The 26,309-nt window shown below is 42.5% G+C and overlaps 1 protein-coding gene across 1 annotated transcript; it reads left to right on the forward strand.

The window, feature by feature from the left end:
• Window positions 1-2,194: 2,194 nt before the first annotated feature.
• On the forward strand, window positions 2,195-14,463 carry LOC127653263 (tumor necrosis factor ligand superfamily member 6-like). Its single transcript, XM_052139890.1, has 4 exons — window positions 2,195-2,769; window positions 4,414-4,453; window positions 4,607-4,684; window positions 11,706-14,463. The coding sequence occupies exons 1-4, from the start codon at window positions 2,566-2,568 to the stop codon at window positions 12,095-12,097; spliced, it is 714 nt and encodes a 237-aa protein (XP_051995850.1). The 5' UTR covers window positions 2,195-2,565; the 3' UTR covers window positions 12,098-14,463.
• Window positions 14,464-26,309: the final 11,846 nt, after the last annotated feature.

Below are 26,309 nucleotides of genomic sequence, written 5' to 3' on the forward strand. Positions count from 1 at the left end.
TTCCACGATTGTCAAGTTCCTAAAAGGACAACAAAGTGCCACAAAAGTATAATACACTAGTTATTCCAGGTTAAATACAAGAAAAGCTAAATTGACAGCAATTGTGATATAATGTTTATTACCACAAAAATAAAGAGACTTTATACTCATCCATGTTTTTTCGTACAGCGTTACAGTGTTAAAAAAAAAAAGTTACAGTGAGGCATTTACAATGTATGTGAATGGGGCCATTTTTTGTAGGGTTTAAGGGGATGGGTCATCCAAAAATGAAAACTCACCCTCATGCATCCCAGATGTGTATGACTTTCCTTCTTCTGCAATGATTTTTAAAATAATATTTCAGCGCTTTTTGCCCATTCAGTGCAAGTTAATGGTGGCCAGAACATTGAAGGTCCAAAAATCACATAAAGGCAGCATACAAGTAATCCATAATCCATTGGTTCAAACAATATCTTCAGAAGCGATATAAGTGTGGGTGAGAAGATAAATATTTAAAGTCCTTTTTTAATATAATAAATCTCCACTTTCACTTCTACATTCTTCTTTTGTTTTTGGCGATTCACATTCTTCGTGCATATTGCCACCTACTGGACAAGGAGGAGAATTTATAGATTTGTAATATATGATAATAAATTGTTATTATATAAAATATCATTTATATACGTTTTTGTGTAAACTATCCCTTTATAGACAGAAAGCTTATTATTTTACAAAAGCAAACATTTATTCTTCTGTTAAAACTTGTGTATTATTTGAGCTGTAAAGTTGTTTAAATGTCGTTTTTCAGGATTACAGGGTTTACGTTGTTACGTTGTCAGGCAACAAATTTGTAAAATTGGAAAAAACTTTCAATGAAAATGTTAGTCAGTGATTTTAGCTTACTAAAATCATGTTAACAAATTTATTGTGGCTATACTTGAAACAGAGAGTATTTTAACATTTACAGATTGGCCCCATTCACTTCCACTGTAAGTGCCTCACTCTAACCCAGATTATATTTTAAAGAGAAAGGGGGACAAGTCAAAATATATTTTTGTGTAAATCAACATTATGCCATATTCCTTTCATAAGCCATTATTATTAAGCCGTTACTCACTGAAAATATATAGTAGTTAGTCAGAAAGTTGCCATCATGTTTGACATCAAATGGATATCAATGACGTCCAATCTGCACCATAGGCACCATATTGGATTAGACCGACGGGGGAAGATTTTCAGTGATTAACAACATAAATTGTAATCTGTGCAACAAAGCTATTGTATGGCTTCCAGCGTTGGGTAAATTACTCTAAAATAGTAATGAATTCTTAACTACTAATTACATCTTCTACAGTGTAATTAGATTACTATACTAATTACTCTGTCTGAAAAGTAATTGCATTACATATTACTATTTACTTTCTAAAACCATTATCAGCCTCGACCAGATGAACAGTTTCATGTCTATTCTTGTATTGTTCTTTTAGTTCTTTCAGATAAATAATTTATAAACAGGCCAAAGAATTTTAAGGGGCAGTGCTAAATTAAAAAAACATACATTTTAACATTAGACGATGCATTTAGATTTTAAATTCACTATCGTTTTATATTGAAATGTTCTATAGTCTGTAAAGCAATTACATCCGAAATAACTGTAATTAAACTGTAAAAGATTAAGAGTAATCCCTTACTGTACTTTTTTCAAGGAAAAATGTAATTACAGTAATGCATTACTTAGTTGTGCATTACACCCAACACTGATATCTTCAGAAGACTTGGAATGTCATACACAAATCATCAACTGTGTTCGTCAGTAGTGTCACTACAAACAGCAAAACTATCAGTTTGTTTTTTCACCACACACACACACAATCTCTAAATGAAAACTTTCAGTCTATTGTAGCAAATGTTTTCTGTTGAGTAATTTAGCTAGCTACAGTTTTGAGCATCTAAAACTGCCCAACAGCTGCTCCACTATATTCTTTCACTGTACAGAGATATTCTTTTTGTGTTCCACAGAACAATGTGAGGGTAAATAAATTAAGATTTGTGTGAACAGTTCCTTTACACAGTAGCAAAGAGTGTAGGTGTCAACAGAAGGGGAAGTGGTGAGAGGGGATGCAGACTGGAGAGTATGGTGTGAATTGTTGGGCTCATTGCAAGGCCATAAATATGCACGTTTTTTTTAACATCCTTTTCACTCATTACCATTAATATAGATTCCACTTCACCTACCCAGATCAAAACAGATTACCTTCCATGATCTGAATGCAGAAGACAAAAGAGCTTTCCTTTTCATCACTGATGACATGTTTCCTCTTTTTTTTTTAATTGGATCATTGGATTATTTGATTTGATTTTCATTATTTTTCCTGCCACACTTCTTGAAGTTTGTCCTGGCAGATTATATGTGAGACTGGTCCGAGAGTTTTTTCTCTTCAGTGGAGTACTGTCCGCCCACCTGAGATCTTTATGAGTGATAGCTATCTCATACGCTCAAAGTGGGTCTCGTGTCTTCTCGCTCTGTAGAACAGCCTCTTCTCTTCTGGATGTTAAGTTGTCATCTTGGCCAGAGACGGTGTGGACATGGCTCAGGGTGGTATTAAGTATCCCTCAGTATTCGTGGTGGACAGCAACGCCAGACCCCCTCCTCTGCCCCCCAAACCGGGCCGTAGACAGCGGCAAGGGGTGGGTGCCACACTGCTGGGTGTCCTGGTCATTGTGGCTCTATGTGGAATGGCTGTGGAGGCCTGTTTCATCTACCATCTTTACTCATCCAAAGACAAGCCAGTAAGTACCATTATGTCAAACATTCAGAAGCATCACAGGAGCATTGGAAGGGTTCTCCATGTCTCGTACTTTCATTCAGCATCAGTATCAGTCCCTCCCGTTCATGTTAGTCTTTTCTTTAGAGTTTATTGGCGATATTTATGGTTTTGTTCATCTGTTTTCTTTTAAGATTAAGGTTTGAATTTTAAAATGGTTCCCTTTCACTCAAAGAAAAGTGGCAAATGAAGGTTTAGTTTGTTAAGTAATGACCACGTTGTGGTTTATAGCATTATCAAAAGATTAATATAGTTGCTGTTTTGTATTCCATTTCAGCTCAAATGCATGCTGTCATTAAAACAAATACTAAGAAATCTAAAAATCAAATCATTTTTCAGTTACACTTTTCACTCAATTTGTTTGATGATAATATAATTTGATAAATGACAGAAGATGTTGTATTACATTAGAACATAATGTAAAATAGAGGCATTTTCACTTGTGGTCTCAGAATTTTTGTGACCCACCATGTGTATATGAATATATGCTGGTTAGGTGCAAGGTTTTTGTTAGACTCCTCCCTTTACTTGCAGTTTGCAGAATTGCAGCTGGACCTACCTGCCGGAGCTGAAACCACATGGTGTACTGTGGTTACCTGACCTATAGCTTGGTCTTAAAGACCTGATTACGAGAAACCAGTTTGTAACCAGCCTGCAACAGAGTATCAGTATGACACAAGTTAAGCTACTTTTACAAACTTGATTGGACACCCATAGTTCTATTATTTAATGATATTCAGTGTTTGGGAATAACTAACTGTAAATACTAATAGTTACTTCAAATTGTAAACATTTGTTTTAATTGAGTTACCGTTACTCTCTAAATCCTAAAGTTGTCATTAATAAACACATTTAAGTGGACTTAATTAAACAGTACTTGAAATGTTACATTTTGGAATCATAGCTCAAATATATATGTTCTTTAAACTGTGGCTTTGAGTACAACTAACTCAAAATTATCAAGTACAAAATTGCAGCTGTGTGGAATAAAGACAAAAGCCGTTGCACTTAAATATATTATGTATGTTTGGTCAAAACAAAAGAACTCATGTAGAAAATAGTGTATAGTGTAGCAAAATGAATATAGTTTTAATTCTTATGACTCCTGTTGTTGTTTTGTTGTAGTTGGTTGATGGTTGTGATTTGTGTGAAGTCACCATGAGGGTGATTAGTGTTACCTCTGGTGAACATGGAGCCTGTTAATTTTAACCATTCTTCTTTACTCAATTGTACTTCACAAAAGTGCAGATTTAAGTGCACAATAAAGTACCGAGGAGAATCCAGTGTGGCTAACTGAGATCCAGACATAATTTCCCATACTGTATAAGACGTGCTTTTCATTAAAAAAAATAAATAAATTACAAAGTAAGGTCAACTAATTATTTTTAGAGTGCATTTTTCAGTAGCATGACATTAGTTTTTAAAGTTGTGTAGCTTTTCTTGTATCAAGCTACACAATCAACGGCAATGCATGATATATAATACACAACTGAAAATACATTTGACTTAAATACAGCTCCTTCAATGCCTTTTCTCCCAATGCATGTTAGTGATCATAGACTCAAGGTAAAAGACACACAAATGTATCATGCTCCGTTTTCTTCTGCAGACCTCTGAAAATGATCCGCAGACTGCCATGAGAAAACAAGGTAAATATTACATGTTCTACCATTCAGTATTGTGTTTACTGTGAATAACATTGTTTTTGCACTTAATCAATTCTTTCTTCAACATCAACATGGAATTTGAACAATATCGCATTGCACTTAAATCTACTACAATGTATTTTTGACATATCGTAGAGAAAGACGATGTTGTGTCCTTCAAGCCAAAACCAAATGGAGTCATGAAGCCATCAAAACCAATGGCACATCTGACAAGTAAGTTCTGAGCTGTTTTATTAGTTTTTTCTTCTTTATTTTACAAGTGTGTAAGGACATTTGGGCACACTGGTTTGGTTGACTTACTGTGGAAATCCCCCTGCTGAAAGGATCTGCATAAATCTTCATGATGAACCCGAAATATTCCTTTAAGTGCTGATCTGGCCGGTGGATAAGCATATGTTGCTCACCAGTGGCAAAACCTGGTCAGCCAGCATATTTGTTTCTGGTAAAACTAGTTGACCAAGGAAGTATTGCTATAATCTGGTTGGCTGGTCTTAGCTGGTATAACCGTTCTGTTTTGGAGAAAATTCCCAACAACCATTCTGTTTGGGTCAAAAAAGATCAGGTAGAGTTCAACACAAACTCTTTGATTTAAACATGACCACTGACATTCCTGGTAGTACTATTCTTTTACTCAAGATATAAAGTGATAATTATAACATTTATACATTGCATCTGTTTAAAACAAATGCATAATCATGGTCATAGACCAAAAATATTTTTAAGAATATAAATGTCCACTAGTCGGTTGAATAATTAGCGAAAAATCTCATAAACTTCCATTGAAAAGGTCCCCACATATATCTAGTGATCAGATTTTCATAGGGATGGTCTCCTCTGACTTGAGCCAATAAGCAACCATCTAACAACCATTTAGTAATCCCTAGCAACCATCTACATTACAAAAAATAGCTCTTTGGCGGAGCTTCAATTGTGGACAGTTGTTCCCTTTTTAAAATTAGTTTTCTTAACTTAAAATGACTACGTAATCTCAACACAGTGTTTGTTTTGAAAAAGCTGGTTAAAATGGGTAAACCCAACAAAATTAGATGTGGCAATGTAACTCAAATACATATGTTATTTCTTCATGTTCTAAGTAGTTGAAATTGAATGTCAAAATGATTAATACATGTTTGTTGGAAGAACTACAGAGGGTAGTTTAGTAACTATGTTAAGATTAGCATAGATATTGCTCAAAGCAATTAATCAATAATGTTTAACATTTACCTGTCCTCATCATTAGCTCAAGCTCCACTCTTCACCATAATGGTAACCCCTAAAACTCAACATAACAGCACATTAAACATCAATGAGAATCCCCCATCATATTCATATTTGACAAAATCACATAAAATAACACTTAATTTTAACATTTACTCTCCCTATCAAGTCTTGTGCAAAGAATGCTGGGAAATGGAGATCCCTTGTCCAGTTTCATCAATGTTACTGTGACGAGGCAGGCAAGGAATGAGGATCTATACGCAGCTTTATTAAGCTGAAAAATAAACACGCTAACTTCAGAATAAAAGGAAACACAAAACACAGGGACCCTAGCATAGACAAAACTTGCAAATATAAACACGCTAACTTCAGAATAAAAGGAAACACAAAACACAGGGACCCTAGCATAGACAAAACTTGCAAAAACTGATGAAGAAACTGGGAAAACGTTTGGTTACGTATGTAACCTCCGTTCCCCGAGGGAGGGAACGACACGTTGTGTCGGAGAAGCGACACTAGGGGTCTCTCTTGAGCGCCGATATTCACCTCTGACCTATTGAAAAGGGCCAATGGGAGTTGGCAGTCAGTATTTGCACACCCCGCCCCGGACATACGGGTATTTAAGCGGGGCAAATACGGAAGTTTAGTCAGGATTTTTCTGAGGAGCCGGAATGGTCCGGCCACAACAGTGGCTCGGTTCAGTGACATGGCGGAGGAAAGACACAACGTGTCGTTCCCTCCCTCGGGGAACGGAGGTTACATACGTAACCAAAGGTTCCCCTTCTGTCGCTCTCTCCACGTTGTGTCGGAGAAGCGACACTAGGGGACCATTCCAATCTTGCCATGTGCTGAACCATGTACGTGAACCGCCGATACAGAGGCGGGCAGGGATTTCATCCAGTGCCGCGCATCGTCTGTACCTGGCTGCAAGTACCCTTCCCCAATGCCCCATAAGAACATCGGAGTCCTTCTAGTTACCCTGGGAGGGGAACAAGGCGATGTTTGCCAACATGGGAACGGGCCAGCCTGGCTGGGCCTCTTTTCTCTCTATGTTTCTCGCATAGAGCAATCACGGCCGGGGCCCTTACATGCATATAGGGAAGGGGTCTTACCCAGACCCTCGCGGAGACCACACCTGCCCTTTTTCTTGGGGAGGAAAAGTGGTAGACACGTCACACGGCCGTCTTAGGGCTCGTGTGGAAAGTATGGTGCGGTGGTAGATCCAGCCTCGAAAGGGGGGAGTTGCTACAGCACTGCGACCGAGGCAGCTGTAACTGCCTAAGGGAGACACGGGGGTCCGCTCGTAAGGGGACAGAACCGTGGAATTACACACAGGGGGAGTCCGAGCAGGAGACCTTACCTGTGGAGCACCTATACCAGTACAGGGTAGCCATCTAGGTACCCGCAGTGGCTTGGGTTGGCGAGTTCCTCCGCTGAACCGCGGACCCGGAGGGCTGGGGAGGAATCAACCAGGGGCCCGACTCGGAGTGGGGCGCCCTGGGAAGAAGGCGCACTACTTTACCTTGACCTCAGGAAAAGGGCGCTGGGCGCAAGCGATCCACCCGACCGGTCGGTCTACGTGTTACCGAGTTCTACCGGGCTCGGACCTGACAAAACACGAGACGCAACCGACTCAACGCGGAGGTTGTTAAAACATACTTGCGCAGCCCCGAGGGCCAGCTGTGTGCCAGCAGCGTCTGTCCCGAGGGGAGCCTCTGTTAGGGCGTACCAGAGCGGGCAGTGGGAGGTTTCCTGGGCGGCGAACAGGTCTACCTGGGCCTTGCCAAACCGTTCCCAAATCAGCTAGACCGACTGGGGGTGAAGCCTCCACTCCCCGCCGGGCAGGCGTTGTCGTGATAGCGCATCCGCTACGACGTTGAGCTTGCCGGGGATGTGAGTGGCACGCAGTGACTTGAGTCGCTGCTGGCTCCATAGGAGGAGACGGCGGGCAAGTTGTGACATGTGGCGGGAGCGTACGCCGCCTTGGTGATTTATGTACGCCACCACCGTGGTGCTGTCCGATCTCACGAGGACATGTTTGTCCCGAACTAACGGGAGGAACTTCCTGAGAGCAAGAAGGACGGTCAACAACTCCAGGCAATTGATGTGCCAATGCAGCGGGGCCCCTTTCCAATGGCCCGCTGCTGCGTGCCCGCTGCACACGGCACCCCCACTGTGCCTGGCTTGAAGGAAGCGAGGCAGTCCAGCACCGACTGAGCACGCTCGCTCGTGAGGCGTGCTGTCATTGAGACTGAGTCTAACTCCAACCCGAGAAAAGAGATGCTCTGAACCGGAGTGAGCTTGCTCTTTTCCCAGTTGACCTGAAGCCCCAAGCGGCTGAGGTGCCGGAGCACCTGGTCACTGTGTGTGCATAGTAACTCTCGAGAGTGTGCTAGGATGAGCCAGTCGTCGAGGTAGTTGAGAATGTGGATGCCGGCTACTCGTAGCAGGGCAAGGGCCGCCTCTGCGACTTTCGTGAAGACGCGAGGGACAGAGACAGGCGAAGGGGAGGACTTTGTACTGAAGCGCCTGGCGTCGAGCGCGAACCGTAAGAAGGGTCGGTGTCGTGGCAGAATTGAGGCGTGGAAGTACGGCGTCCTTCAGGTCTACCGCTGCGAACCAATCTAGATGCTGAGCGCCAGCCAGAATATTTCTCTGCGTGAGCATTTTGAGCGGGAGTTTTAACAAGGCCCGATTGAAAACTTCGCAAGTCCAGGATTGGTCAGTAAGCCACCGCCTTTCTTGGGTACAATGATGTAAGGGCTGTAGAAACCCTTCCTCATTTCGGTTGGAGGGGCCGGGCTCTACCGCGCCCTTGGCTAAGAGGGTCGCGATTTCCGTCGCGCAGGGAACTGGCATGCTCGCGCGTGTACTCGCGAGAGCGGACGCCCCTGAAGGGGCGGGAGCGGGCAAACTGAATTGCGTAACCGAGTCGAATGGTCGGTGCAGCCAGCGTGATGCGCTGGGAAGCGAAAGCCATGCTTCCCAGCTCTGCGCTAGGGGCACCAAAGGGGCGAGTATTTTGGGCGTACCGGCGGGGCCTCGCAGCGGGCGGAACAGGTAATGCAGCGTCGGGCAGCTTCGTTGTGGCCTGAGGCTGAGGTGCTGAGAATAGACTCAAAGCACTTACCTTGCTCCAGCGCCCGGCAGGGGCGGGTTCTTGACTGAGGAGGAGGTCTGATGTTGGCGTCCTCTGGACTCGTCTGAACCGGCCGGCCGAGAGGACAGTCGTGGGCAGGCTGAAGGCGGGATCGCCGGCGTCCGGTGTACCGGGACTGTTGTGATCTGAAAGCACATTGCCGTGAAAGCGGCATTTGCGAGCCAGGTGACCCAGAGGCAAAGGAAATATCTCTTTTATTGAGAATGTGGGTACCACAGCCCCGTCAGGGGTGTGGCAAATGAAAAAACAAAGGATTCTCCTCCCGGCCCTCCACCGGGGGCGGAGCAGTCTTACCACCTCCGGAGCTAGCGTCTTCGGCTCTGGGTCGGCTGTCTCAGGAGCGGCTTGGGAGCCTTCCGGGTCCTGGAGGGGGTTCGTGAGACAGGGGGCGTGCGCCGCCTGCGGAGTGCTCGACGCTGGGGCTGAGAGCTGGGGCTGAGAGCTGGGCCCGGGTTGAGGCGGAGCAGGAGCTGGTTTCCTCGCAGGGGGACGCCCTCTGCGGGCAGACAGGGCAGGGCCCGTAGCGGCAGGTCTGCGGTGGGGCATGATGTGCGAAATGGCCTCCGTCTGCTTCTTCACCGCGGAGAACTGTTGGGCGAAGTCCTCGACGGTGTCACCGAAAAGGCTAATCTGGGAGACAGGTGCGTCCAGGAAGCGGTTCTTGTCAGCCTCACGCATCTCAACCAGGTTGAGCCAAAGATGGCGTTCCTGGACCACTAGGGTGGCCATCGTCTGTCCGAGTGCCTGCGCTGTGGCCTTCGTCGCTCTCAGGGCGAGGTCAGTTGCTGAGCGCAGTTCCTGCAGCACATCAGGATCAGGTCCACCCCCGTGCATGTTTCTGAGAGCTTTGGCCTGGTGGACTTGCAGGAGGGCCATCGCATGCAGGGCGGAGGCAGCGTGTCCAGCCGTAGTGTAGGCCTTCGCGTTGAGTGAGGATGTTGTCCTACAGGGCTTGGATGGGAGTACGGGGCGACCCCGCCAGGAGGTAGGGCTACCGGGGCATTGATGGTGCGCAACTGCCCTATCGACCTGGGGAATCGCGTCGTACCCGTGGGCTCTCCGCCGTCGAGGGTGGAGAGAGTGGAGCGGGTGGCACCTAGACGAGCGGAGAGCGGGGCTCTCCACGTAGGCGTCAGCTCATCATGCACCTCCGGGAAGAAAGGGACCGGGGGATCGCGAGGCCACGAGCGGCGCTGCCCCCAGGAACCAATCATCCAACCGAGAAGGCTGTGGGGAGGATGGAGGGTTCCAATCCAACCCCACGCTCAAGGCGGCCCGGGCAAGCATGTCGAACATCTGAGCGTCGGCCTCAGCCTGGGCCTGCTGGCCCGAAGGCGGCAGTCCAGGGGAGTCCTCGGCATCAGACACCGCACTCTCCGATGCAGCGGCGAGCTCATCTGCTTCGGACTCGGGAGGATAGACAGCCAGGCCATGAGGCGAGCTGCTATCGCCGCGAGCGTGGACGGAGACCAGCGAGCGTGTCGAGGAACGGGAGGTTTGAGGGGGGTTACCCGGCGAAACTGCACCCGCTGCCGCCCCCAAATCGCCCCCAGCGCCAACCGCACCGTCCTCAAGAAGGAGCAAGCCTGTTGAAAGCAAGCCGCGACCGCAACGTGGTCATGGTCATGTTCTCGCAGTGAGAACTTGAACCATCCACAAACGCCGCCTCGGTGTGATCGCGGCCCAAACACACGAGACAGCGCCTGTGGCCGTCTGAAGCGGAGAGCACTCTACCGCATTCAGGAACGACACAGGGGCGGAAAGGCATCTTGAAAAAGACGCGTCCTTAAAAGGACGTTCAACGCCGCTGTGTTTGCTCTTTTAGAGGAAATTACTCTTTTAGTAAAAACTCTTTTAATACACAGTGTGTGTGTGTATGTGTCTGTGCTGTCGAAGCGCTTAGGGGCAACAATGCACGCCGTGCAATGAGAAGGAGAAAGCCGCTGTTGTGCGCCGTCAAGATCCAACAGCATGCAGATCGTCAGAGGAAAACAGGAAAGTTTGAGTGGTGTGTAACTCGCAGCAAACTGCAGACAGACCATCGGCTCCGAAGAAATTTTTCTGACTAAACTTCCGTATTTGCCCCGCTTAAATACCTGTATGTCCGGGGGTGGGGTATGCAAAAACTGACTGCCAACTCCCATTGGCCCTTTTCAATAGGTCAGAGGTGAATATCGGCGCTCAAGAGAGACCCCTAGTGTCGCTTCTCCGACACAACGTGTCGTTCCCTCCCTCGGGGAACAAGGGCTTAAATACATAAGGGAAAACAAGGAACACCTGGGGAAACAATCAGGGAGAACCAATCAAGGAATAAAACTACAAGGACTACAAAACTAACACAGGAAACAGGAAACTAAACAAGAATTTCAAGATAAAAGCACAAAAACAAAAGACAACAGGGAATATGACAGTTACATTAACACCACAAGTGTCCCAACTTAAATTGATTAAGTAAACATCCAATAAACAAATTTAAATGTGCAGAACACAGTGAAATCAAGTTGTGACAAAATGTTCTACAATTGTGTTTCCTAGTTTAACAAACAAGCAGCAAAAATCTTTTTTTAGTGTAGCTAGCATTAGCAACACCCTAGCAAAACCCTAACCTCCCAAAACACTGTGATAAAAATGAACTTAAAATGTATCTAATATAAGATTAAACTATTACATGTAAGATAAACGTTTACATGGGTCAAAAATGACCCAAACATAAAAATAGGGCTAAATGCTCAAATGAAACCAGCCAACCAACTTAAGCTTAAAAATAAAAAAAATCAGTAGGGGGTTTATCAAGTTAAGAACACCAGCACACCAGTATCTCATGCCTAAGAACTGATGCTGTTCTTTCCCATTTAGCTGGTCAGCGTCCTAATCATGGAGTCCTGCTGTGGACGGAAAATCAGGAATCCATCCTTTACCATATAAAACACAAGGTCAATGAGGGCCAGCTCATCATAGAGAAGGAAGGTTTCTATTCTGTCTACTCCAAGATCTACTTAAAGGAGGATAGCTTCATGTTCAACCATTCTGTACTCCAGATCACACCTCGATACTCAGGGGGAGAAATTTTGCTTCTCCAGTCCATTAGGTCCCATCTTAAACCCCAGAGGCCTGGAACCATAGACAACAGCTATCTCAGTGGGGTGTTCCACCTGTTCAAAGGTGATGCTGTTTTTGTCAGGGTTAAAAACTGCACACTAGTGTTGTCAAATTCTGCTGCTAACTACTTCGGTCTCTTTATGATTTAGATGTATTCTGGAGTTAAAGTGTTACAATACGGCAAACGTGTAGGAATTTCACAGCTAGATTTGATAATAAACTAAATTTGATCATTTTATGTTACTTGTAATTTGGGAAAAATAAATATGACAGCTAAACTAAATTATATTTTTAAAATGGTGTACACTCACATGAGTTGTCTTCAATAGAGGCTTAGAACAAGCCATTTCATTTTACATTAGAGTCAATGATGTTGCCCGGCATATTTAGATCACACGAACAGCTATGCCTTGCAACTCCACAGAGTTAATCAACAAAAACTTCATGCATTCATGCTGACAGGTATTAGAATAAATGCCAGAAAATTCCAATGCATGGTCCAGTTAGCCCCTGCTGGTGCAGTAGATGCTATAACTACACCAGCTGGAACCATACAGCATATTTCTCCATTAATGATCATTCAAAAGTTGCCATGTACTGTGTGCTGAAGCAACATTTCAAAATCAGTTGCAAATCTTTAATTATATTAGCCCGATTTTTGGAGGGCTCTTAAAAGTATGAAATGGACTTTGATGTCACAGCTCCAGATAGCCACTAGTGAAGGGTTGGTACTGATCTTGTGGTGCCATCAGCCAATCAGCATCGCTGTAACGGCATTTTTCCGTGGCTTCAAGTTTAATTATTAATGATTGATATGGTAGTTACAGCTCAGGTTATGGATAAAAAATTATTCCATTGGTTAAGGCAGCAGCCGAGTAAATGCCATTGAGATGAATGGAAATATTATAAGAGTAGACCTCTTTATGTTTAATAGACCTATACACCATAATTTACTGAGTATTGAAACTGTAACTATTACTTAGAGCACCTTTAGTTTGCTTTATTTATTAAATAATGCTGCTCTGCAATGAACTGCAGTCCCCGCAGGAATTCATATACAGGTACTTATCATTTAAATATAAAAAACAGAGTAAATTCAAGCAGCATCTCACATTTTCATTGTGCCTTGTTCTGAATCACACATTATATTTGAAGAACAATTAATAACCTAAAACATTTCTCTCTCCAAAAATATTTTGTGCAGTGACCATTCAACAGCATTACAATTAGAAGGTATCAAGATCTAATATTACAAGGTTGAAGGTCAGTGCAAAACGGCTAATAATGGCCTTAAAGGACTAGTTCACCCAAAAATGAAAGATTTGGTCATAATTTATTTCTCACTTTAAAGTATTATAAACGTAGTACTTGCAGCTTGTGCGACATATTCCAAGTCTTCTGAAGACATATGATAGTTTTTGGTGAAAACTGCCCAAAATTGTAAGATTTTCAGTGAAAATCTTGGCATCCATTGCACTTTCACAGTGCTTGTTCACCCGAGAACTTGCCGCCTGGTCTCATGAACTTCGTGGCTGTGGCAAAATTTTTGCAAAACAAAATGATGTGCTTCATTACATGTTTAACTGCAGGTTTCCAGTAAACTGTCCAGCAGGGGGCTCCAAAGGCGAGTGAAATGATGTTGTAATCAGATGTAATCAACCTGTATTCAGGTGCATATTAGTTGAAACTTTGAAACTTTCAAAGTTTTTCAAATGAGGCATAAAAGTAAAGATTTTTGATATCATAACATAGCAGTATGTGAGTAACAGAGCAAACAATATGTTTATAAAGTCATAATCAGCTATTGTAGTTGTGATTTAAATATAACACACTGTTGTTGTAGCATCTGAAGTGTTAATTTCACCAGAAAAACTGCCATGAAACATAGAATTTGGCACGTAAAAGTCAGTTTGCAAAAATGCTCTTATAGTAACGTTCATTCTATGTAACTAGGTTGAAAACGTGAGCTGTTTTTAGAGCTAAATCTGCTGCACTCCTTTTGTGTTCCGCATATGAAAAAAGTCATATGGGTTTGATATGACATGATGGTGAATAAATAAAATAAGGTTTTGTTTTTCTTCAGGTGAACTATTCTTTAAACTAGGAACTATTATTACCTCATGCATCGCCGGCAGTCAGAATCAAGAAAACATAAACATGAAGTTACAGCTCCTTTTGCACCTTGATTTGTATTGTCTTTTATATTGCTATTTTTTACTATTTGAAATTATTCTGATATTTAATTAAACTATATGTAATTCTCTGTAGATGTTTCTTACATATACACATGTATATCTCACATTAGGTGTGGGAGTCCTGTGTTCACGTACAGTATTTCGGCTGTAAGCACTGCACAGTGGCCATTATCTATGTTGATCCTTTTATACATCATCATCATTAATCTGTTGTAAACTTCAACTGGAACAGAACAAATAATTGAACATGAATGTTTGTAACATTTTAAGTGTTGTTGGCTATTTTTGATAATTTTTTTTCACTCAAAATAAAATGATTGAAACACTTCAGCCTGCTCCAAGTTATTACATGTGTGTTATAACATGCATTTCCTTTTAGTCATTTGAGATCAAATATGTGGTTTCACCTTTTTTTTGCTCGTCCATGGGACTGACACTTGATTTTTTTTAACCCTGCATGATTTTTTTATTCATAATGCAAATTCTTTTCTGACTCAACCAACCTCTTTGGAGAAGAGATATGTGAGTCATTTGTCTTTTAAGATGCTACTTGTTTGCATGTGTAACATCAGTGTGCGGTGTGCCACTACAAAGATCACTCTTCTGTAAATCATTTTAAAGCTATGCACAATCATTCAATTTCCTTTAGATGTTTTCCTGAGCCTATTGCGCACACAGATGCACACATACTTGCGTGTCAACATTTATCATTTGTATCAGGTACCATTTATTTCTAACACAAACCATTACTGTCTTTTTATTGTGTTTCATAAGCATTCCTTTGTGAACGCCAACGCTCTGTGTATTCTTAGCAGAGCGGTTACATGTTAGTAAACTGAAGAGGAAGTGGGGGTGGGGGGCGCAGACCACATGCATAGATATCTGAGAACATCTTTTTTTCAAGTTTCGCTGACTCAGATATGTTTGAATTACTGAATCTGAAGTCTACCCTAACAGGCATGATGGAAGATTCCAACGAGCACAAACCATATGTGCCGGATACATTTAATCCACTTCAAGTCAAAAGTTTGATTTTGAATAGGAAACTCTTTAAGTATGGAGACTGATAACACTGTGATCACACAGTTGAAATCTGTACATACCGAAAACACCCAGTGGCTGGTAGCAGGAAGTGTTGTTAAACATATGGGCATGTGTGAGCTCCAGTTTCCATGTAAAATGTCCACAGAGTGGCACCAGGCTCACGACGGGAGTTTGGCGGGAGAGCGAGAAGAGGTGCATAATTAATAAGCATCGTTTGGTCAGCGATGAATGAAGCACACCTCATGGGGATAATGCTTCATCACCGCTGCCTTTAAAACGCATAGCGCACCTCTTCTCGGGGAGCCGGCTTCAAATCTCCATGTGTGCACAAACTGGCATCCTCGCATGCCCTGGCCAGAGCTGTGAGGGTTCGGAGCCGAACAGATGGCCTGCTACCATCCGTTCTTCGGACCCCCAGACGAGTTGAAGAGTCGCTGGGGTTGAACAGTTCACGTTGCCGCCGATGGGCTAGATGCCGGTCCGCCTACCCCTCATGCTTGGCCTAGGAAGACAAGCCACCAGTGATGCCGCCGCCCCTCGTGACGTGGACCTTGGAGGGGAGCGTGAGTGGCCGATTGACCCAGCTCGTGCCTGGGCCTTCCTATGGACACTACCCTGCCCTTTCACAGAGCCCCATTCACCACGAGGATGCCAGACTCCCTCTTTATTCTGAACACTATTATCCCTTTGAGACTTTATCAGCCCTTTTGGACATTTTATGTTTATTATTATTACCAATAAATGACTCTCTGTGGCTTGACGCCACACCCACTGTGTCTGTCTCTCGCTCACTCTGCCACACTTTGCAGGGTGAATTTCCACAGGTGTAACGCATGTGCAACTAGCAAAAATGGCCAAGAATCCTCTTTTTAATGCTGCACTTCATACTCTGTGAGACTGAAGTTAAAAAGAAGCTTGCCGCTAAAATGAAACACCGCCCACACAGATGTCACTGCCAAACCAAGCATCTGCCTATTAGTCAAGAGGTTTATTCACCTCCCTTAAGAAAGTCGAGAGTTCATGGCAAATTTGCAGCAAACTTGCCGTAAATTTGCAATTGATGATTTTCACACGCAAATGAGCTTTGTTACAAACTTGCAAATTGTCCATTGTTGCCAAAGGTTTCCCGAAGGTTCATCCCTACCGACGAAGAGCTGCAAACTTTTGGCAAATATTTGCGGTGAATCTAAAGCTAATTTTCATGTAAATTTGTGGCAAGTTTGCAGCTATATTCGATTTATTTGTATGGGCTGTCAAAGTTCAGCAAACTTGAACTTCGTGAGGGGAAATTCTTTGCCACCGGAAGTCCATCGTGCAAAATTCACGATCACATGGATTCCGATTGAGGTGAATGCCAGCGGAATTTTGCCGTGTGAAGGTAAATGTGACCACACCTTCATACAGTCAACAGGTATGCATATACACTCACCTAAAGGATTATTAGGAACACCTGTTCAATTTCTCATTAATGCAATTATCTAATCAACCAATCACATGGCAGTTGCTTCAGTGCATTTAGGGGTGTGATCCTGGTCAAGACAATCTCCTGAACTCCAAACTGAATGTCAGAATGGGAAAGAAAGGTGATTTAAGCAATTTTGAGCGTGGCATGGTTGTTGGTGCCAGCCGGGCCGGTCTGAGTATTTCACAATCTGCTCAGTTACTGAGATTTTCACACACAACCATTTCTAGGGTTTACAAAGAATGGTGTGAAAAGGGAAAAACATCCAGTATGCGGCAGTCCTGTGGCCGAAAATGCCTTGTTGATGCTAGAGGTCAGAGGAGAATGGGCCGACTGATTCAAGCTGATAGAAGAGCAACTTTGCCTGAAATAACCACTCGTTACAACCGAGGTATGCAGCAAAGCATTTGTGAAGCCACAACACGCACAACCTTGAGGCGGATGGGCTACAACAGCAGAAGACCCCACCGGGTACCACTCATCTCCACTACAAATAGGAAAAAGAGGCTACAATTTGCAAGACCTCACCAAAATTGGACAGTTGAAGACTGGAAAAATGTTGCCTGGTCTGATGAGTCTCGATTTCTGTTGAGACATTCAGATGGTAGAGTCAGAATTTGGCATAAACAGAATGAGAACATGGATCCATCATGCCTTGTTACCACTGTGCAGGCTGGTGGTGGTGGTGTAATGGTGTGGGGGGCCCCTTAGTGCCAATTGGGCATCGTTTAAATGCCACGGCCTACCTAAGCATTGTTTCTGACCATGTCCATCCCTTTATGGCCACCATGTACCCATCCTCTGATGGCTACTTCCAACAAGATAATGCACAATGTCACAAAGCTCGAATCATTTCAAATTGGTTTCTTGAACATGACAATGAGTTCACGGTACTAAAATGGCCCCCACAGTCACCAGATCTCAACCCAATAGAGCATATTTGGGATGTGGTGGAACGGGAGCTTCGTGCCCTGGATGTGCATCCCACAAATCTCCATCAACTGCAAGATGCTATCCTATTAATATGGGCCAACATTTCAAAAGAATGCTTTCAGCACCTTGTTGAATCAATGCCATGTAGAATTAAGGCAATTCTGAAGGCGAAAGGGGGTCAAACACAGTATTAGTATGGTGTTCCTAATAATCCTTTAGGTGAGTGTATAATTAACACTACTCCCTAACCCAAACCTCTATCATTAGTGCTAGAGGCAAATGTGTTCATGTATAAATTGAAGCAAAAATGTCTAATGGGGGATGACGCTTGTCAGGAATTCAGCTGAATGTGGTTGATTTCAGGGTACATGAACTTTCAGAAACAACCTGCCAATTTCTGTGTGATCATGCTGGTGTATGTGCATTTTTTTGTCTGTTGATTTGGTGCATGTGTGTGTTGTGTATAGTTCCTTTGTGGGAACGTGATATGTGTGTTCCCCTTTGCATAATCATTATTTCTTCTGGTCGTGGTGGGCTGAAACTGAAAGTTACACCTTTATTTTGATGGATTTTCCTGCCCTTTCAGTTTCCACACTATAGTATCTCTCAAATGTGTGAAGAAATTCTGCTTAAAACACACTGAAGATTAACTTCTGAAATGTTGCTAATTTCATGAATCAAAAACATTATTATTGATTAAAATCTAATTGCGTCTCTCATTTGAATCATTTGACAAAACAATTTCCCCCCAAATCAGCATTTTCCATTCTTAAGCAAACAATCCGATTCTAACCAACATTTTTTATCTATGTGGATAACAGTGAAAACGAAACTCTTGAAATAGGGGAAAATGCAACATTACCACTGTAATTTAAAATAGCTTCTGTCAGAGAAAGACATGAACTATTTATAAATAGTATATTTGTCATTGTAAGGCTGAATCTGAACATCCCAGGGAGCAGCAGGGGGTTAGGGTTTGACTAGTTAGCACCTAATGGGTCAGGGTTCGGCTGATTAGAGTGGGCCAGAGAGCCCCTTTAGGTAGATGATGTAGGTACACTATTCTGGGGTGCAAATAATCTCTATTGACAGCCATTCAAAAGTAGAAGTGTATTCTGACTAAATAAATAGAAGGGCTTGGGACTCTGACTGGCTAAAAACCTTCTGTGTCCAGCTGAGTGCCCATGAGCAAAGATGGCAGCAAGCGGGTGGTCGTGTACTTCCGGGAATCGGATGTTACTGGATGTCTCTCTCTCCACAGTACAGAAGAGTCAAGCGGTTCACAGTGTTGATCAGTAGGTAAACTAGCGCCCCCTGCTGCTGTAAGATGGGAGCTGTCAGCTGCATCAGTGGTCCATCAGAGATAAACTCTTGTAGGCTATTGTTGTTTGGGAGAAAGCGACGGATGACTATGATGAAGACAGTTGCTGAAATACGGGTTATAAAATAAATAAATAAATGAAAACTTAAATAAAAATAAAAACATAATTCGAAAGGCTAATAGATTTTTTATGACTTGTTTAAAAAACTAAAATCAGCACAAATTATTTTGAGTTTTAATACACTAACTTTTTAATATACTTTTAATAGAACTGATAATAGAATTCACTGGAAAAAACTCGCCAATCACTAAATTGTAATGGACACAAATGAAAATAAAAACTAAATTCATAACTACAATAACCCTGACGTGTGATATGTTTAACACCGCAGATCAAGTTAAGAGATATACTGTAAGAGTATATCAACATTAGCATATTTCACTTTTGGCTGCGTTAAAGGCTGATGGAAAGAGAGACTGAGAGACTGAAAACTGATCTCATAAAAACAGAGATTGGGAGATTGAAAAGAAACTGCGTGACTGAACTACAGATTCCCCTTAGCTACAGAAGCAAGCACGGCCTCCCTGTCTCTGACGCAGTCATCGAGCGGAAATGCCCCTTCTCGGCTACTGTGCTGTCTTCTCCATCCTGTGGAGGTGGAAAACGGCTGATTCTGAATGGAGTGGGCTGTAAAATTAGCATCATGGACCTAATAATAGCTAATATTAGGGTGATGAATAACTGTTCTCTTCCGATCTAGGAAGAAAAGTGACATGAAAATAAGAAACAAAGAGAAAGTCGCACCCGAAAGACGGGATGTGAGTTGGTGGAGTTTTACTAGTTTCCCCGATTGTCTATGTGTTTAGATTATTTTCAACCAAAAACAGCTTCCTTTTTTTTAGCCATTTTCCACCGACATGGCTCGGGGGTGGGTTCCTGAGTCGAGGAGAAATCTTGAACTTTTCCATGTGTTTCCAACACAGAATAGCCTGTTCTGAGGCCAAAAAACCTTGTTCAACACCGGCCCCAAAAGCCTGCTGATCTCCACACAGGAACTGATTGCATCAGAGGCCGGAGGGTGAGATAATGTTTTGTCACCAATTTTTCCCAAACAACAACAGTTGCTACAGTCTGAAGCGACGAGGTCTCCTTCACTCTATAAAAAACCTGCAACGTGTACGAAATGATTATTCTACTTGCGATATGGTCTTTGCAGAGATCCGAGATAAACTAGAGAGATCGCAAAGGGGGTAAAAAATAATCTTTGAGAAGATCCAGCATGAAATGATGCATGCCGGCTTCAATCAGACAATTGATCAAATCATAAACAAATTGAAAGTGTGTGCACTGTTTTGTTCAGTAAGGGGATTTTCGACCAGCTACTCACATACTTCGGAAGATTGCGGTTATCTGTTAAGTAAACTTAATATTATATGCTATGGCCAAACACTGTTACAGTTTTGTACTGTCAAAGTTAAGCCATAGTTCAAACAAAATAATCTAATTGCATTACCTGTCGTCTTTAGCGTAGATGTCGTCTCTGACAATCTTGTTAAGCAATGTAATAACTTTGGACTTCTTTACTCCGTATATTTAAATACGTCAAAAACAAGAGTAAAATTTGTACACAAACATTGTTGTGACATGCCAGGTCTATTTATGGGCAGGTAAAGTAGTAACGTGACCCATTACATCACTGTTCGGTTCTGAAGTCAGAAGAAAAACTTACGAAAGGCTCCAGATTGCCCCGGCCGTGAACCAGCAGAGCACAGGCTCGGCACATGAACCATCGCCATTTCGGTGGAAAAGGGCAATCTGTGGACATTTCACACGGAAACTGGGGCTCGCCCATTTGCTCACAAACCCTTCAAACTTCGACCACTGGGGGCAGTGCTTCGAATTTCAGTAGACTGAGACTGAGTTTCGCCGAATTCACAGTGAGATCAGTCGGGGTTTAGCGTAGGGCTATCAAATAACGTGCTGACCAAAATTACTATTTAATCCACAATTGTGAATTTGAAGTCAGTTAAGCAAGGGTGCATCTCATCTTGCTCACTAGCTCCCTGAGTCGTGAATCTGTATATCGTGTACATGAATTTGGCACTGGCAAGGGTGTTCATCCACTGAAAATTGGGACACTTATGACTAAATCACCTGTGACATGATTACAAGACAACTGGTATTAACCAAAAACATTGCTGTATAAAAGACACTTTCAGGCATTTTTGTTGTAGATATTCAATCGTAGAGTTTTATTATGAAAAATAAATGTAAAAAATGCCAATCTCTAATATTTAAAAGATTGTTTGCATTTCATGCATATTAAATAAGGCTTTGACTTCATAATGCTACACTTGTGCTCATCTACTGATGACTTGAGAGACTTCAGAAGACCTGGCGATGTTTCCATAAAGGGAACATAGTGAGCAACAATGCATTCTGTTTTTTACGGATGCATTCTGGGATTTTTTAGGGAGCGAATGTTTCAGAGCGCTGGAATGATTTTGCGATTGAGACAGCCCTTAAAATGGTCGACTACTGAACTAGGTAGCTGATTGAGAAACTTAGTTCATGCGGCACCATTTTGACAGCGTCCACGGGCAGCTATTTTCTAGTCACACAAGTACAGCTCCTTTAAACTTGGAGAGAATTATAAAAACTAAAAAATAAATACTGTAGGGCCTAGAATTAAAAATTACAATAAAAACAACTGTAAATTAACAACATATCAGTATTTCTCAGCTAAGTAGGACTCTGTGCGTGTGATTTAGCGTAGGGGGAAACCGCTGTTACCATTGTATGCCCAGTCAGTTCTGTTCTGCCAACCAATTGAATCAAATCGGAAAAAGAAGTCTTGTAAATTTGGTAACAAGTGGCTCTTTTAATTAAAAGACTGCCTTTCCCACATTCGCCTGACCCTAATGGAAAACCCTAAACCCTGATAAGTAGACATTACTCAATTTTTTCAAGTAAACTACTTTGATCAATTGAACTGAGTAATGGCTTGTGTACTTAAGTTCACTTAACTTGATGATCATATAGAATTAACTTATCCATTTCAGTTAAGGTAACTAGATGCAATTACTTATATGCAAGTAGACTTATATTTGCTATTTAAATGTTATTTCTGTGCAGTAATTTCAATTGAATGGACTATTCAAAACGAATAAAACCAGACCAAAATGGCGGGATAATTACAGCGGGAATGGCAGCCGCCTTCAGGCGGTCGGAAGCAGGAACGGCAGCCGACTTCAGGCGGTCAGAAGCATGCTTCCTCTGGGGACAGCGTTGAGAATCCCGAGAGGTGACCGAAGGAGCTGCTGTTGACTTGGCCGCCTCCTGGTGGACAATAACAGGCCTCTCCAAAGACACAGACAAAGGGGAATTTGGGGATTTGTTGTTGTACCCTCGCAGCAGATGTTCCATCTCTACCAACCGGCAGAGGTGGTCCAGCTCCTCTGGACAGATTGGGTTGTCCAGACCTACCAAAAAATTTGCTTGAGGACAGTCCATTAATACCCTGCTCGGAGGCCACCTCGGCTAACTCCTCAGCAAAGACATCGACAGGATGACTGTGCTGAAAGCTGTCCAAGGGATCGGGCAACCAGGCGAGTCAGTGGGAGACCAATATCACAAGGACCGGAGCTGGATTCAATAAAACACCCCTCATTCCTCCGTTGGGTCCAAAGTTGGTCACGGAATATTTGAGGTGGGACCCAAGGTGCAAGATGGTAATGAAAGATGTTTTATTAGAGAAACAAAAACCTACAAAACTCTCATGGGGGAAGATACCATAACAACAGGAAGAGAAAACTAACCGACAGTGCAAAATAGACAAGAACCAACATGACTTGATTGGAAACTGAATACAGCGAGATGATCTTACAATGATGACGAAACAAAGGAGGGAAAATATAGAGGGGTAGGAAAGATCGACAGGTGCTGCTGATCTACTAACGAGCAGAGCAAATAAGTGTTGCATAGCAACGCTGATTGCACTGGTGATCAGCAACAGTGAGAAACATGAGGGAAAAGGAAAACAAAAGCACATGGACAACCTAATAGAAGTGGAGGAAAATGTCACAATCCTGCCTCATAACGAATAAAACCAGACCAAAATGGCAGGATCATGACAAGGTCACTCAATAACACAGCTTAAATAAAAATGAATAGAATTGATTTATAGGTCAATCATTAAACTTATTTATCAACAGTAATGCATAATACAAGGATAATTTAGGTTCAACTTGACCAAAGGGGACACGGATCATCCTAATGGTGAAATTACACCAAAAAATGATTTGTTACAAAACAACATTAATAATAATTCTACAAAAGAGCTAAATCCTCCATAAATTTCCTTTGACCTTTGGCTACCTATGTAGCTACCTTTATATTTTAGGGGACCATTTGGGGGCTAAAATGTTTGAAAACCCCTGATCAAGGCAAAGAGTGGTTACTTTGAAGAAGCTCAAAATGACCATACTTTCATATGTGTTATATCATAGTTTTGACAACTTTGTTGAACCAAACGGAACCTGCAGGAATTAAAAATACATTCCTATTACTTGTTGAGGAGGCATATTCTTGAATGAAATGGTTATTTGCTATTTAGGTCTACAAATCTGTACATTGAAAAGTGATGAGTGGTCCTGAGTCATAAGGGGCTCCTCAAAAGCCGAGTGATGTTATGGTGAGAAAGAGGTGCTTACACATTCTTTCAGTTTCAATTCAGATATCCAGGTGGTCTTGCTCTTGGTTCACTGAAGCATGATGACAGTCCCAGTAACAAAAATTCATGGCAATATCCAAGATCTAGAAAGATCTACAGTATGCCGTAACTAAAAGCCCAATGGAAAAAGGAGGTAGTTTATTTGTGTGTTTTGTAAAGATTACATTTGTTACGTTGATTACATAAGTTTACTGTTACTAAAAGTATGTCAGCAATTAAACCCACAGCTAACTGCATATCTTACAGTTAGCACTGCGATGGATTCATGGAAATGAGTCACTAGCGTGCTGTTTTGGTTCTGCCCCCTCACTCCCACCTCCATGGAAAGTCTTATCATTGTCTGCCTGGTTCTCGCAAAAAATATCAGCCAATCTACCAGCAGAGTGAATGAGTCATCACAAAAATGAGAAGAATTGAAAGAATGTCAAAACGTTTAAGGTTTAAGCTGTTTATTGAAACAATGTTGGAAGTTAGTCTGATTGTAAATAGAAAAGATAAATAGTTTTTTAGGCAGATATATCAGATATACAGAAATATGAGTAACTTTATTTGAGAGGAGAGTCAAAAGAAGAAGATACCAATTAAGCACCGTAAAAATGCAACAACAATGTTTCAGGCATTATGGGATGACATTTTGGTGTATATACCTTTTATACGGTCAGTGACTTGACACTCATATGTTTTTGTGTTTTGGTCCAGATTTATTCAATTATTCAAAACTACAACAAAACAATTTTGGTCCAGCTCTACCATGATGAACATCATGTCAATTTCTGAGTTCAAAGTCATTTTGATATTTTTTCTGGGGCTTCAAGTAAAAATGGTCTAAGTGATGTAACAATCCAGAGACTGTAAAGTAAAGCTGAAATTCTTGAAAAAGAAATGTTGGTATCAGTAGTTTGGAATGATCTAACATGCAGGTCGGCTTTTTAATGCACAAAACCATAAAGCAGAGAAGACCCTCATTACTGAGTGTCAAGATCAAGATAAAACAACAACAATAAAAAACAAAAACAAACAAACAAACACAAATTAATCCAATAAACATTAATAAACAACACAAAATGTAACAAAAAACACCCCAAAATCCTTGAATCCAATGCACGTAACTCATTACATAAATCAGAAAGTACTACTATTTAAGTAAAACTTTAAGAGTGTGATACATCACACGGACTTCTAGGAATGTCCTTTTAATGTTTTTTACAGAAAATTATAAAGTACTCAAAAGTAAGCAAGTCCACAACAATATTTTACCCTAAAAGCACATTGTGACAAGGAGGAGGTTGGGGCTGGGCCGTGACTACATACGCCTGGTCCCAAATCGGTCTAATCAGCCGAGGAGAGGGATAAGTGCAGCGGAATGCAACAGTTAGAGAGAGCCACACGCAACAGCCGTGTGTGCGTTTGTCTTTTGTGTCTTTGTTTTAATTTTACATTAAATATTACTTTGACTGTTCACCCGGTTCCCGCCTCATCCTTTCCCATTCTAACCCCCCTGTTACATTGGTGCCGAAACACGGGAAGGAGTTGGGATGCGCTGTCGTGTAGCCCTCGCCACTACCAGCCGACCGAGCAGCAGCCACAGCCTTCTGCCAGGAGACGGAGCCTCACTGCCGGCCTCCGAGGATCTGAGGCACGCTGCCGTCCCCCAATTGGAAAAAAAAGAAGGGAGAAAAAATAAAAGAACAAGAGAAAAGAGGAGGAGGAGCGTGACTGTCTGCCCGGGGCCGGAGGACCCACTACCGTCCTCCGGGGCAGGAGCGGGCTGTCGTCCGCCAAATGGGCGAGGAGTGGCTGAGGGCCGGACGACAGCGTATCTGGGAGGCGGCAAACCAGATATTTTCTCTCTCACTGCCACCTAGTCTTGGTCCTTCCCTCTCCTCTTTCTTTTCCCTCCCCTTGTCCCCCTCCCCAGCTCTAGAGAGGCTGGGACAAGCCTGCCGGCAGGTGTAGCCAGAAGGGCAACGACCCACCCCAGAAGGGGGGTATACATCATGCCGAGGGTCTCCGGCCTGAGGCAAGGGAGGGAGGAGTGTGACGAGGAGGAGGGTGGGGTTACTAAGCATGACCGGCCCCCAATCAGGCTAATCAGCCGAGGAGAGGGATTAAGGCAGCCGGATGCGACAGTTCGGGAGAGAGAGAGCCACACGCAGCTGCCGCGTGTGTTTGTGCTTTTATGCTTTAATTTTACATGAAATATTACTTTGACTGTTTAGCCGGTTCCCGCCTCCTACTTTCCCATTTGAACCCCCTGTTACACACATGTACAGACTTGTTAAATATAAAATTGATGTTCACTGTAAATGATGAGATAATTCATCCATTTTACTTCCTGTATTTTACAGTAAAATTAAATCTTGAGAAATATATTTTTTCACTGGATATGGTAAGGTAACACAGTTAACCAGCTAACAGATTAAATACTTCTTACATTCTTTTTCTGTTAAAATGACTAATATTACAGACATACTGTTTCCATTTCATTGCATCAGATAACAACATTTCAAACATGTTGGCAGATGTTATGAGTCTAAGAACAAGTGGCATCTACTAACTAATTATGTTTGATCTTTTTTCTGAACTTCTGCAATAATCTTTAACCAGCAACTGCGTAATAAATATTCACATAGTGCATCGACATTCTTGATTAGGAACAATCTGAATTCTGCT

This window comes from Xyrauchen texanus, chromosome 12 (assembly GCF_025860055.1).
Source record: "Xyrauchen texanus isolate HMW12.3.18 chromosome 12, RBS_HiC_50CHRs, whole genome shotgun sequence".
NCBI classification, from domain to species: domain Eukaryota; kingdom Metazoa; phylum Chordata; class Actinopteri; order Cypriniformes; family Catostomidae; genus Xyrauchen; species Xyrauchen texanus.

What these genes read in the sequence shown, in the direction of transcription:
- LOC127653263 (XM_052139890.1), top strand. Translation starts at nt 2,566, where the DNA reads ATGGCTCAGGGTGGTATTAAGTATCCCTCAGTATTCGTGGTGGACAGC. An exon ending in GACTGCCATGAGAAAACAAG is followed by an intron (nt 4,454 to 4,606) that starts GTAAATATTACA and finishes GACATATCGTAG; the next exon opens with AGAAAGACGATGTTGTGTCC. An exon ending in ACCAATGGCACATCTGACAA is followed by an intron (nt 4,685 to 11,705) that starts GTAAGTTCTGAG and finishes TTTCCCATTTAG; the next exon opens with CTGGTCAGCGTCCTAATCAT.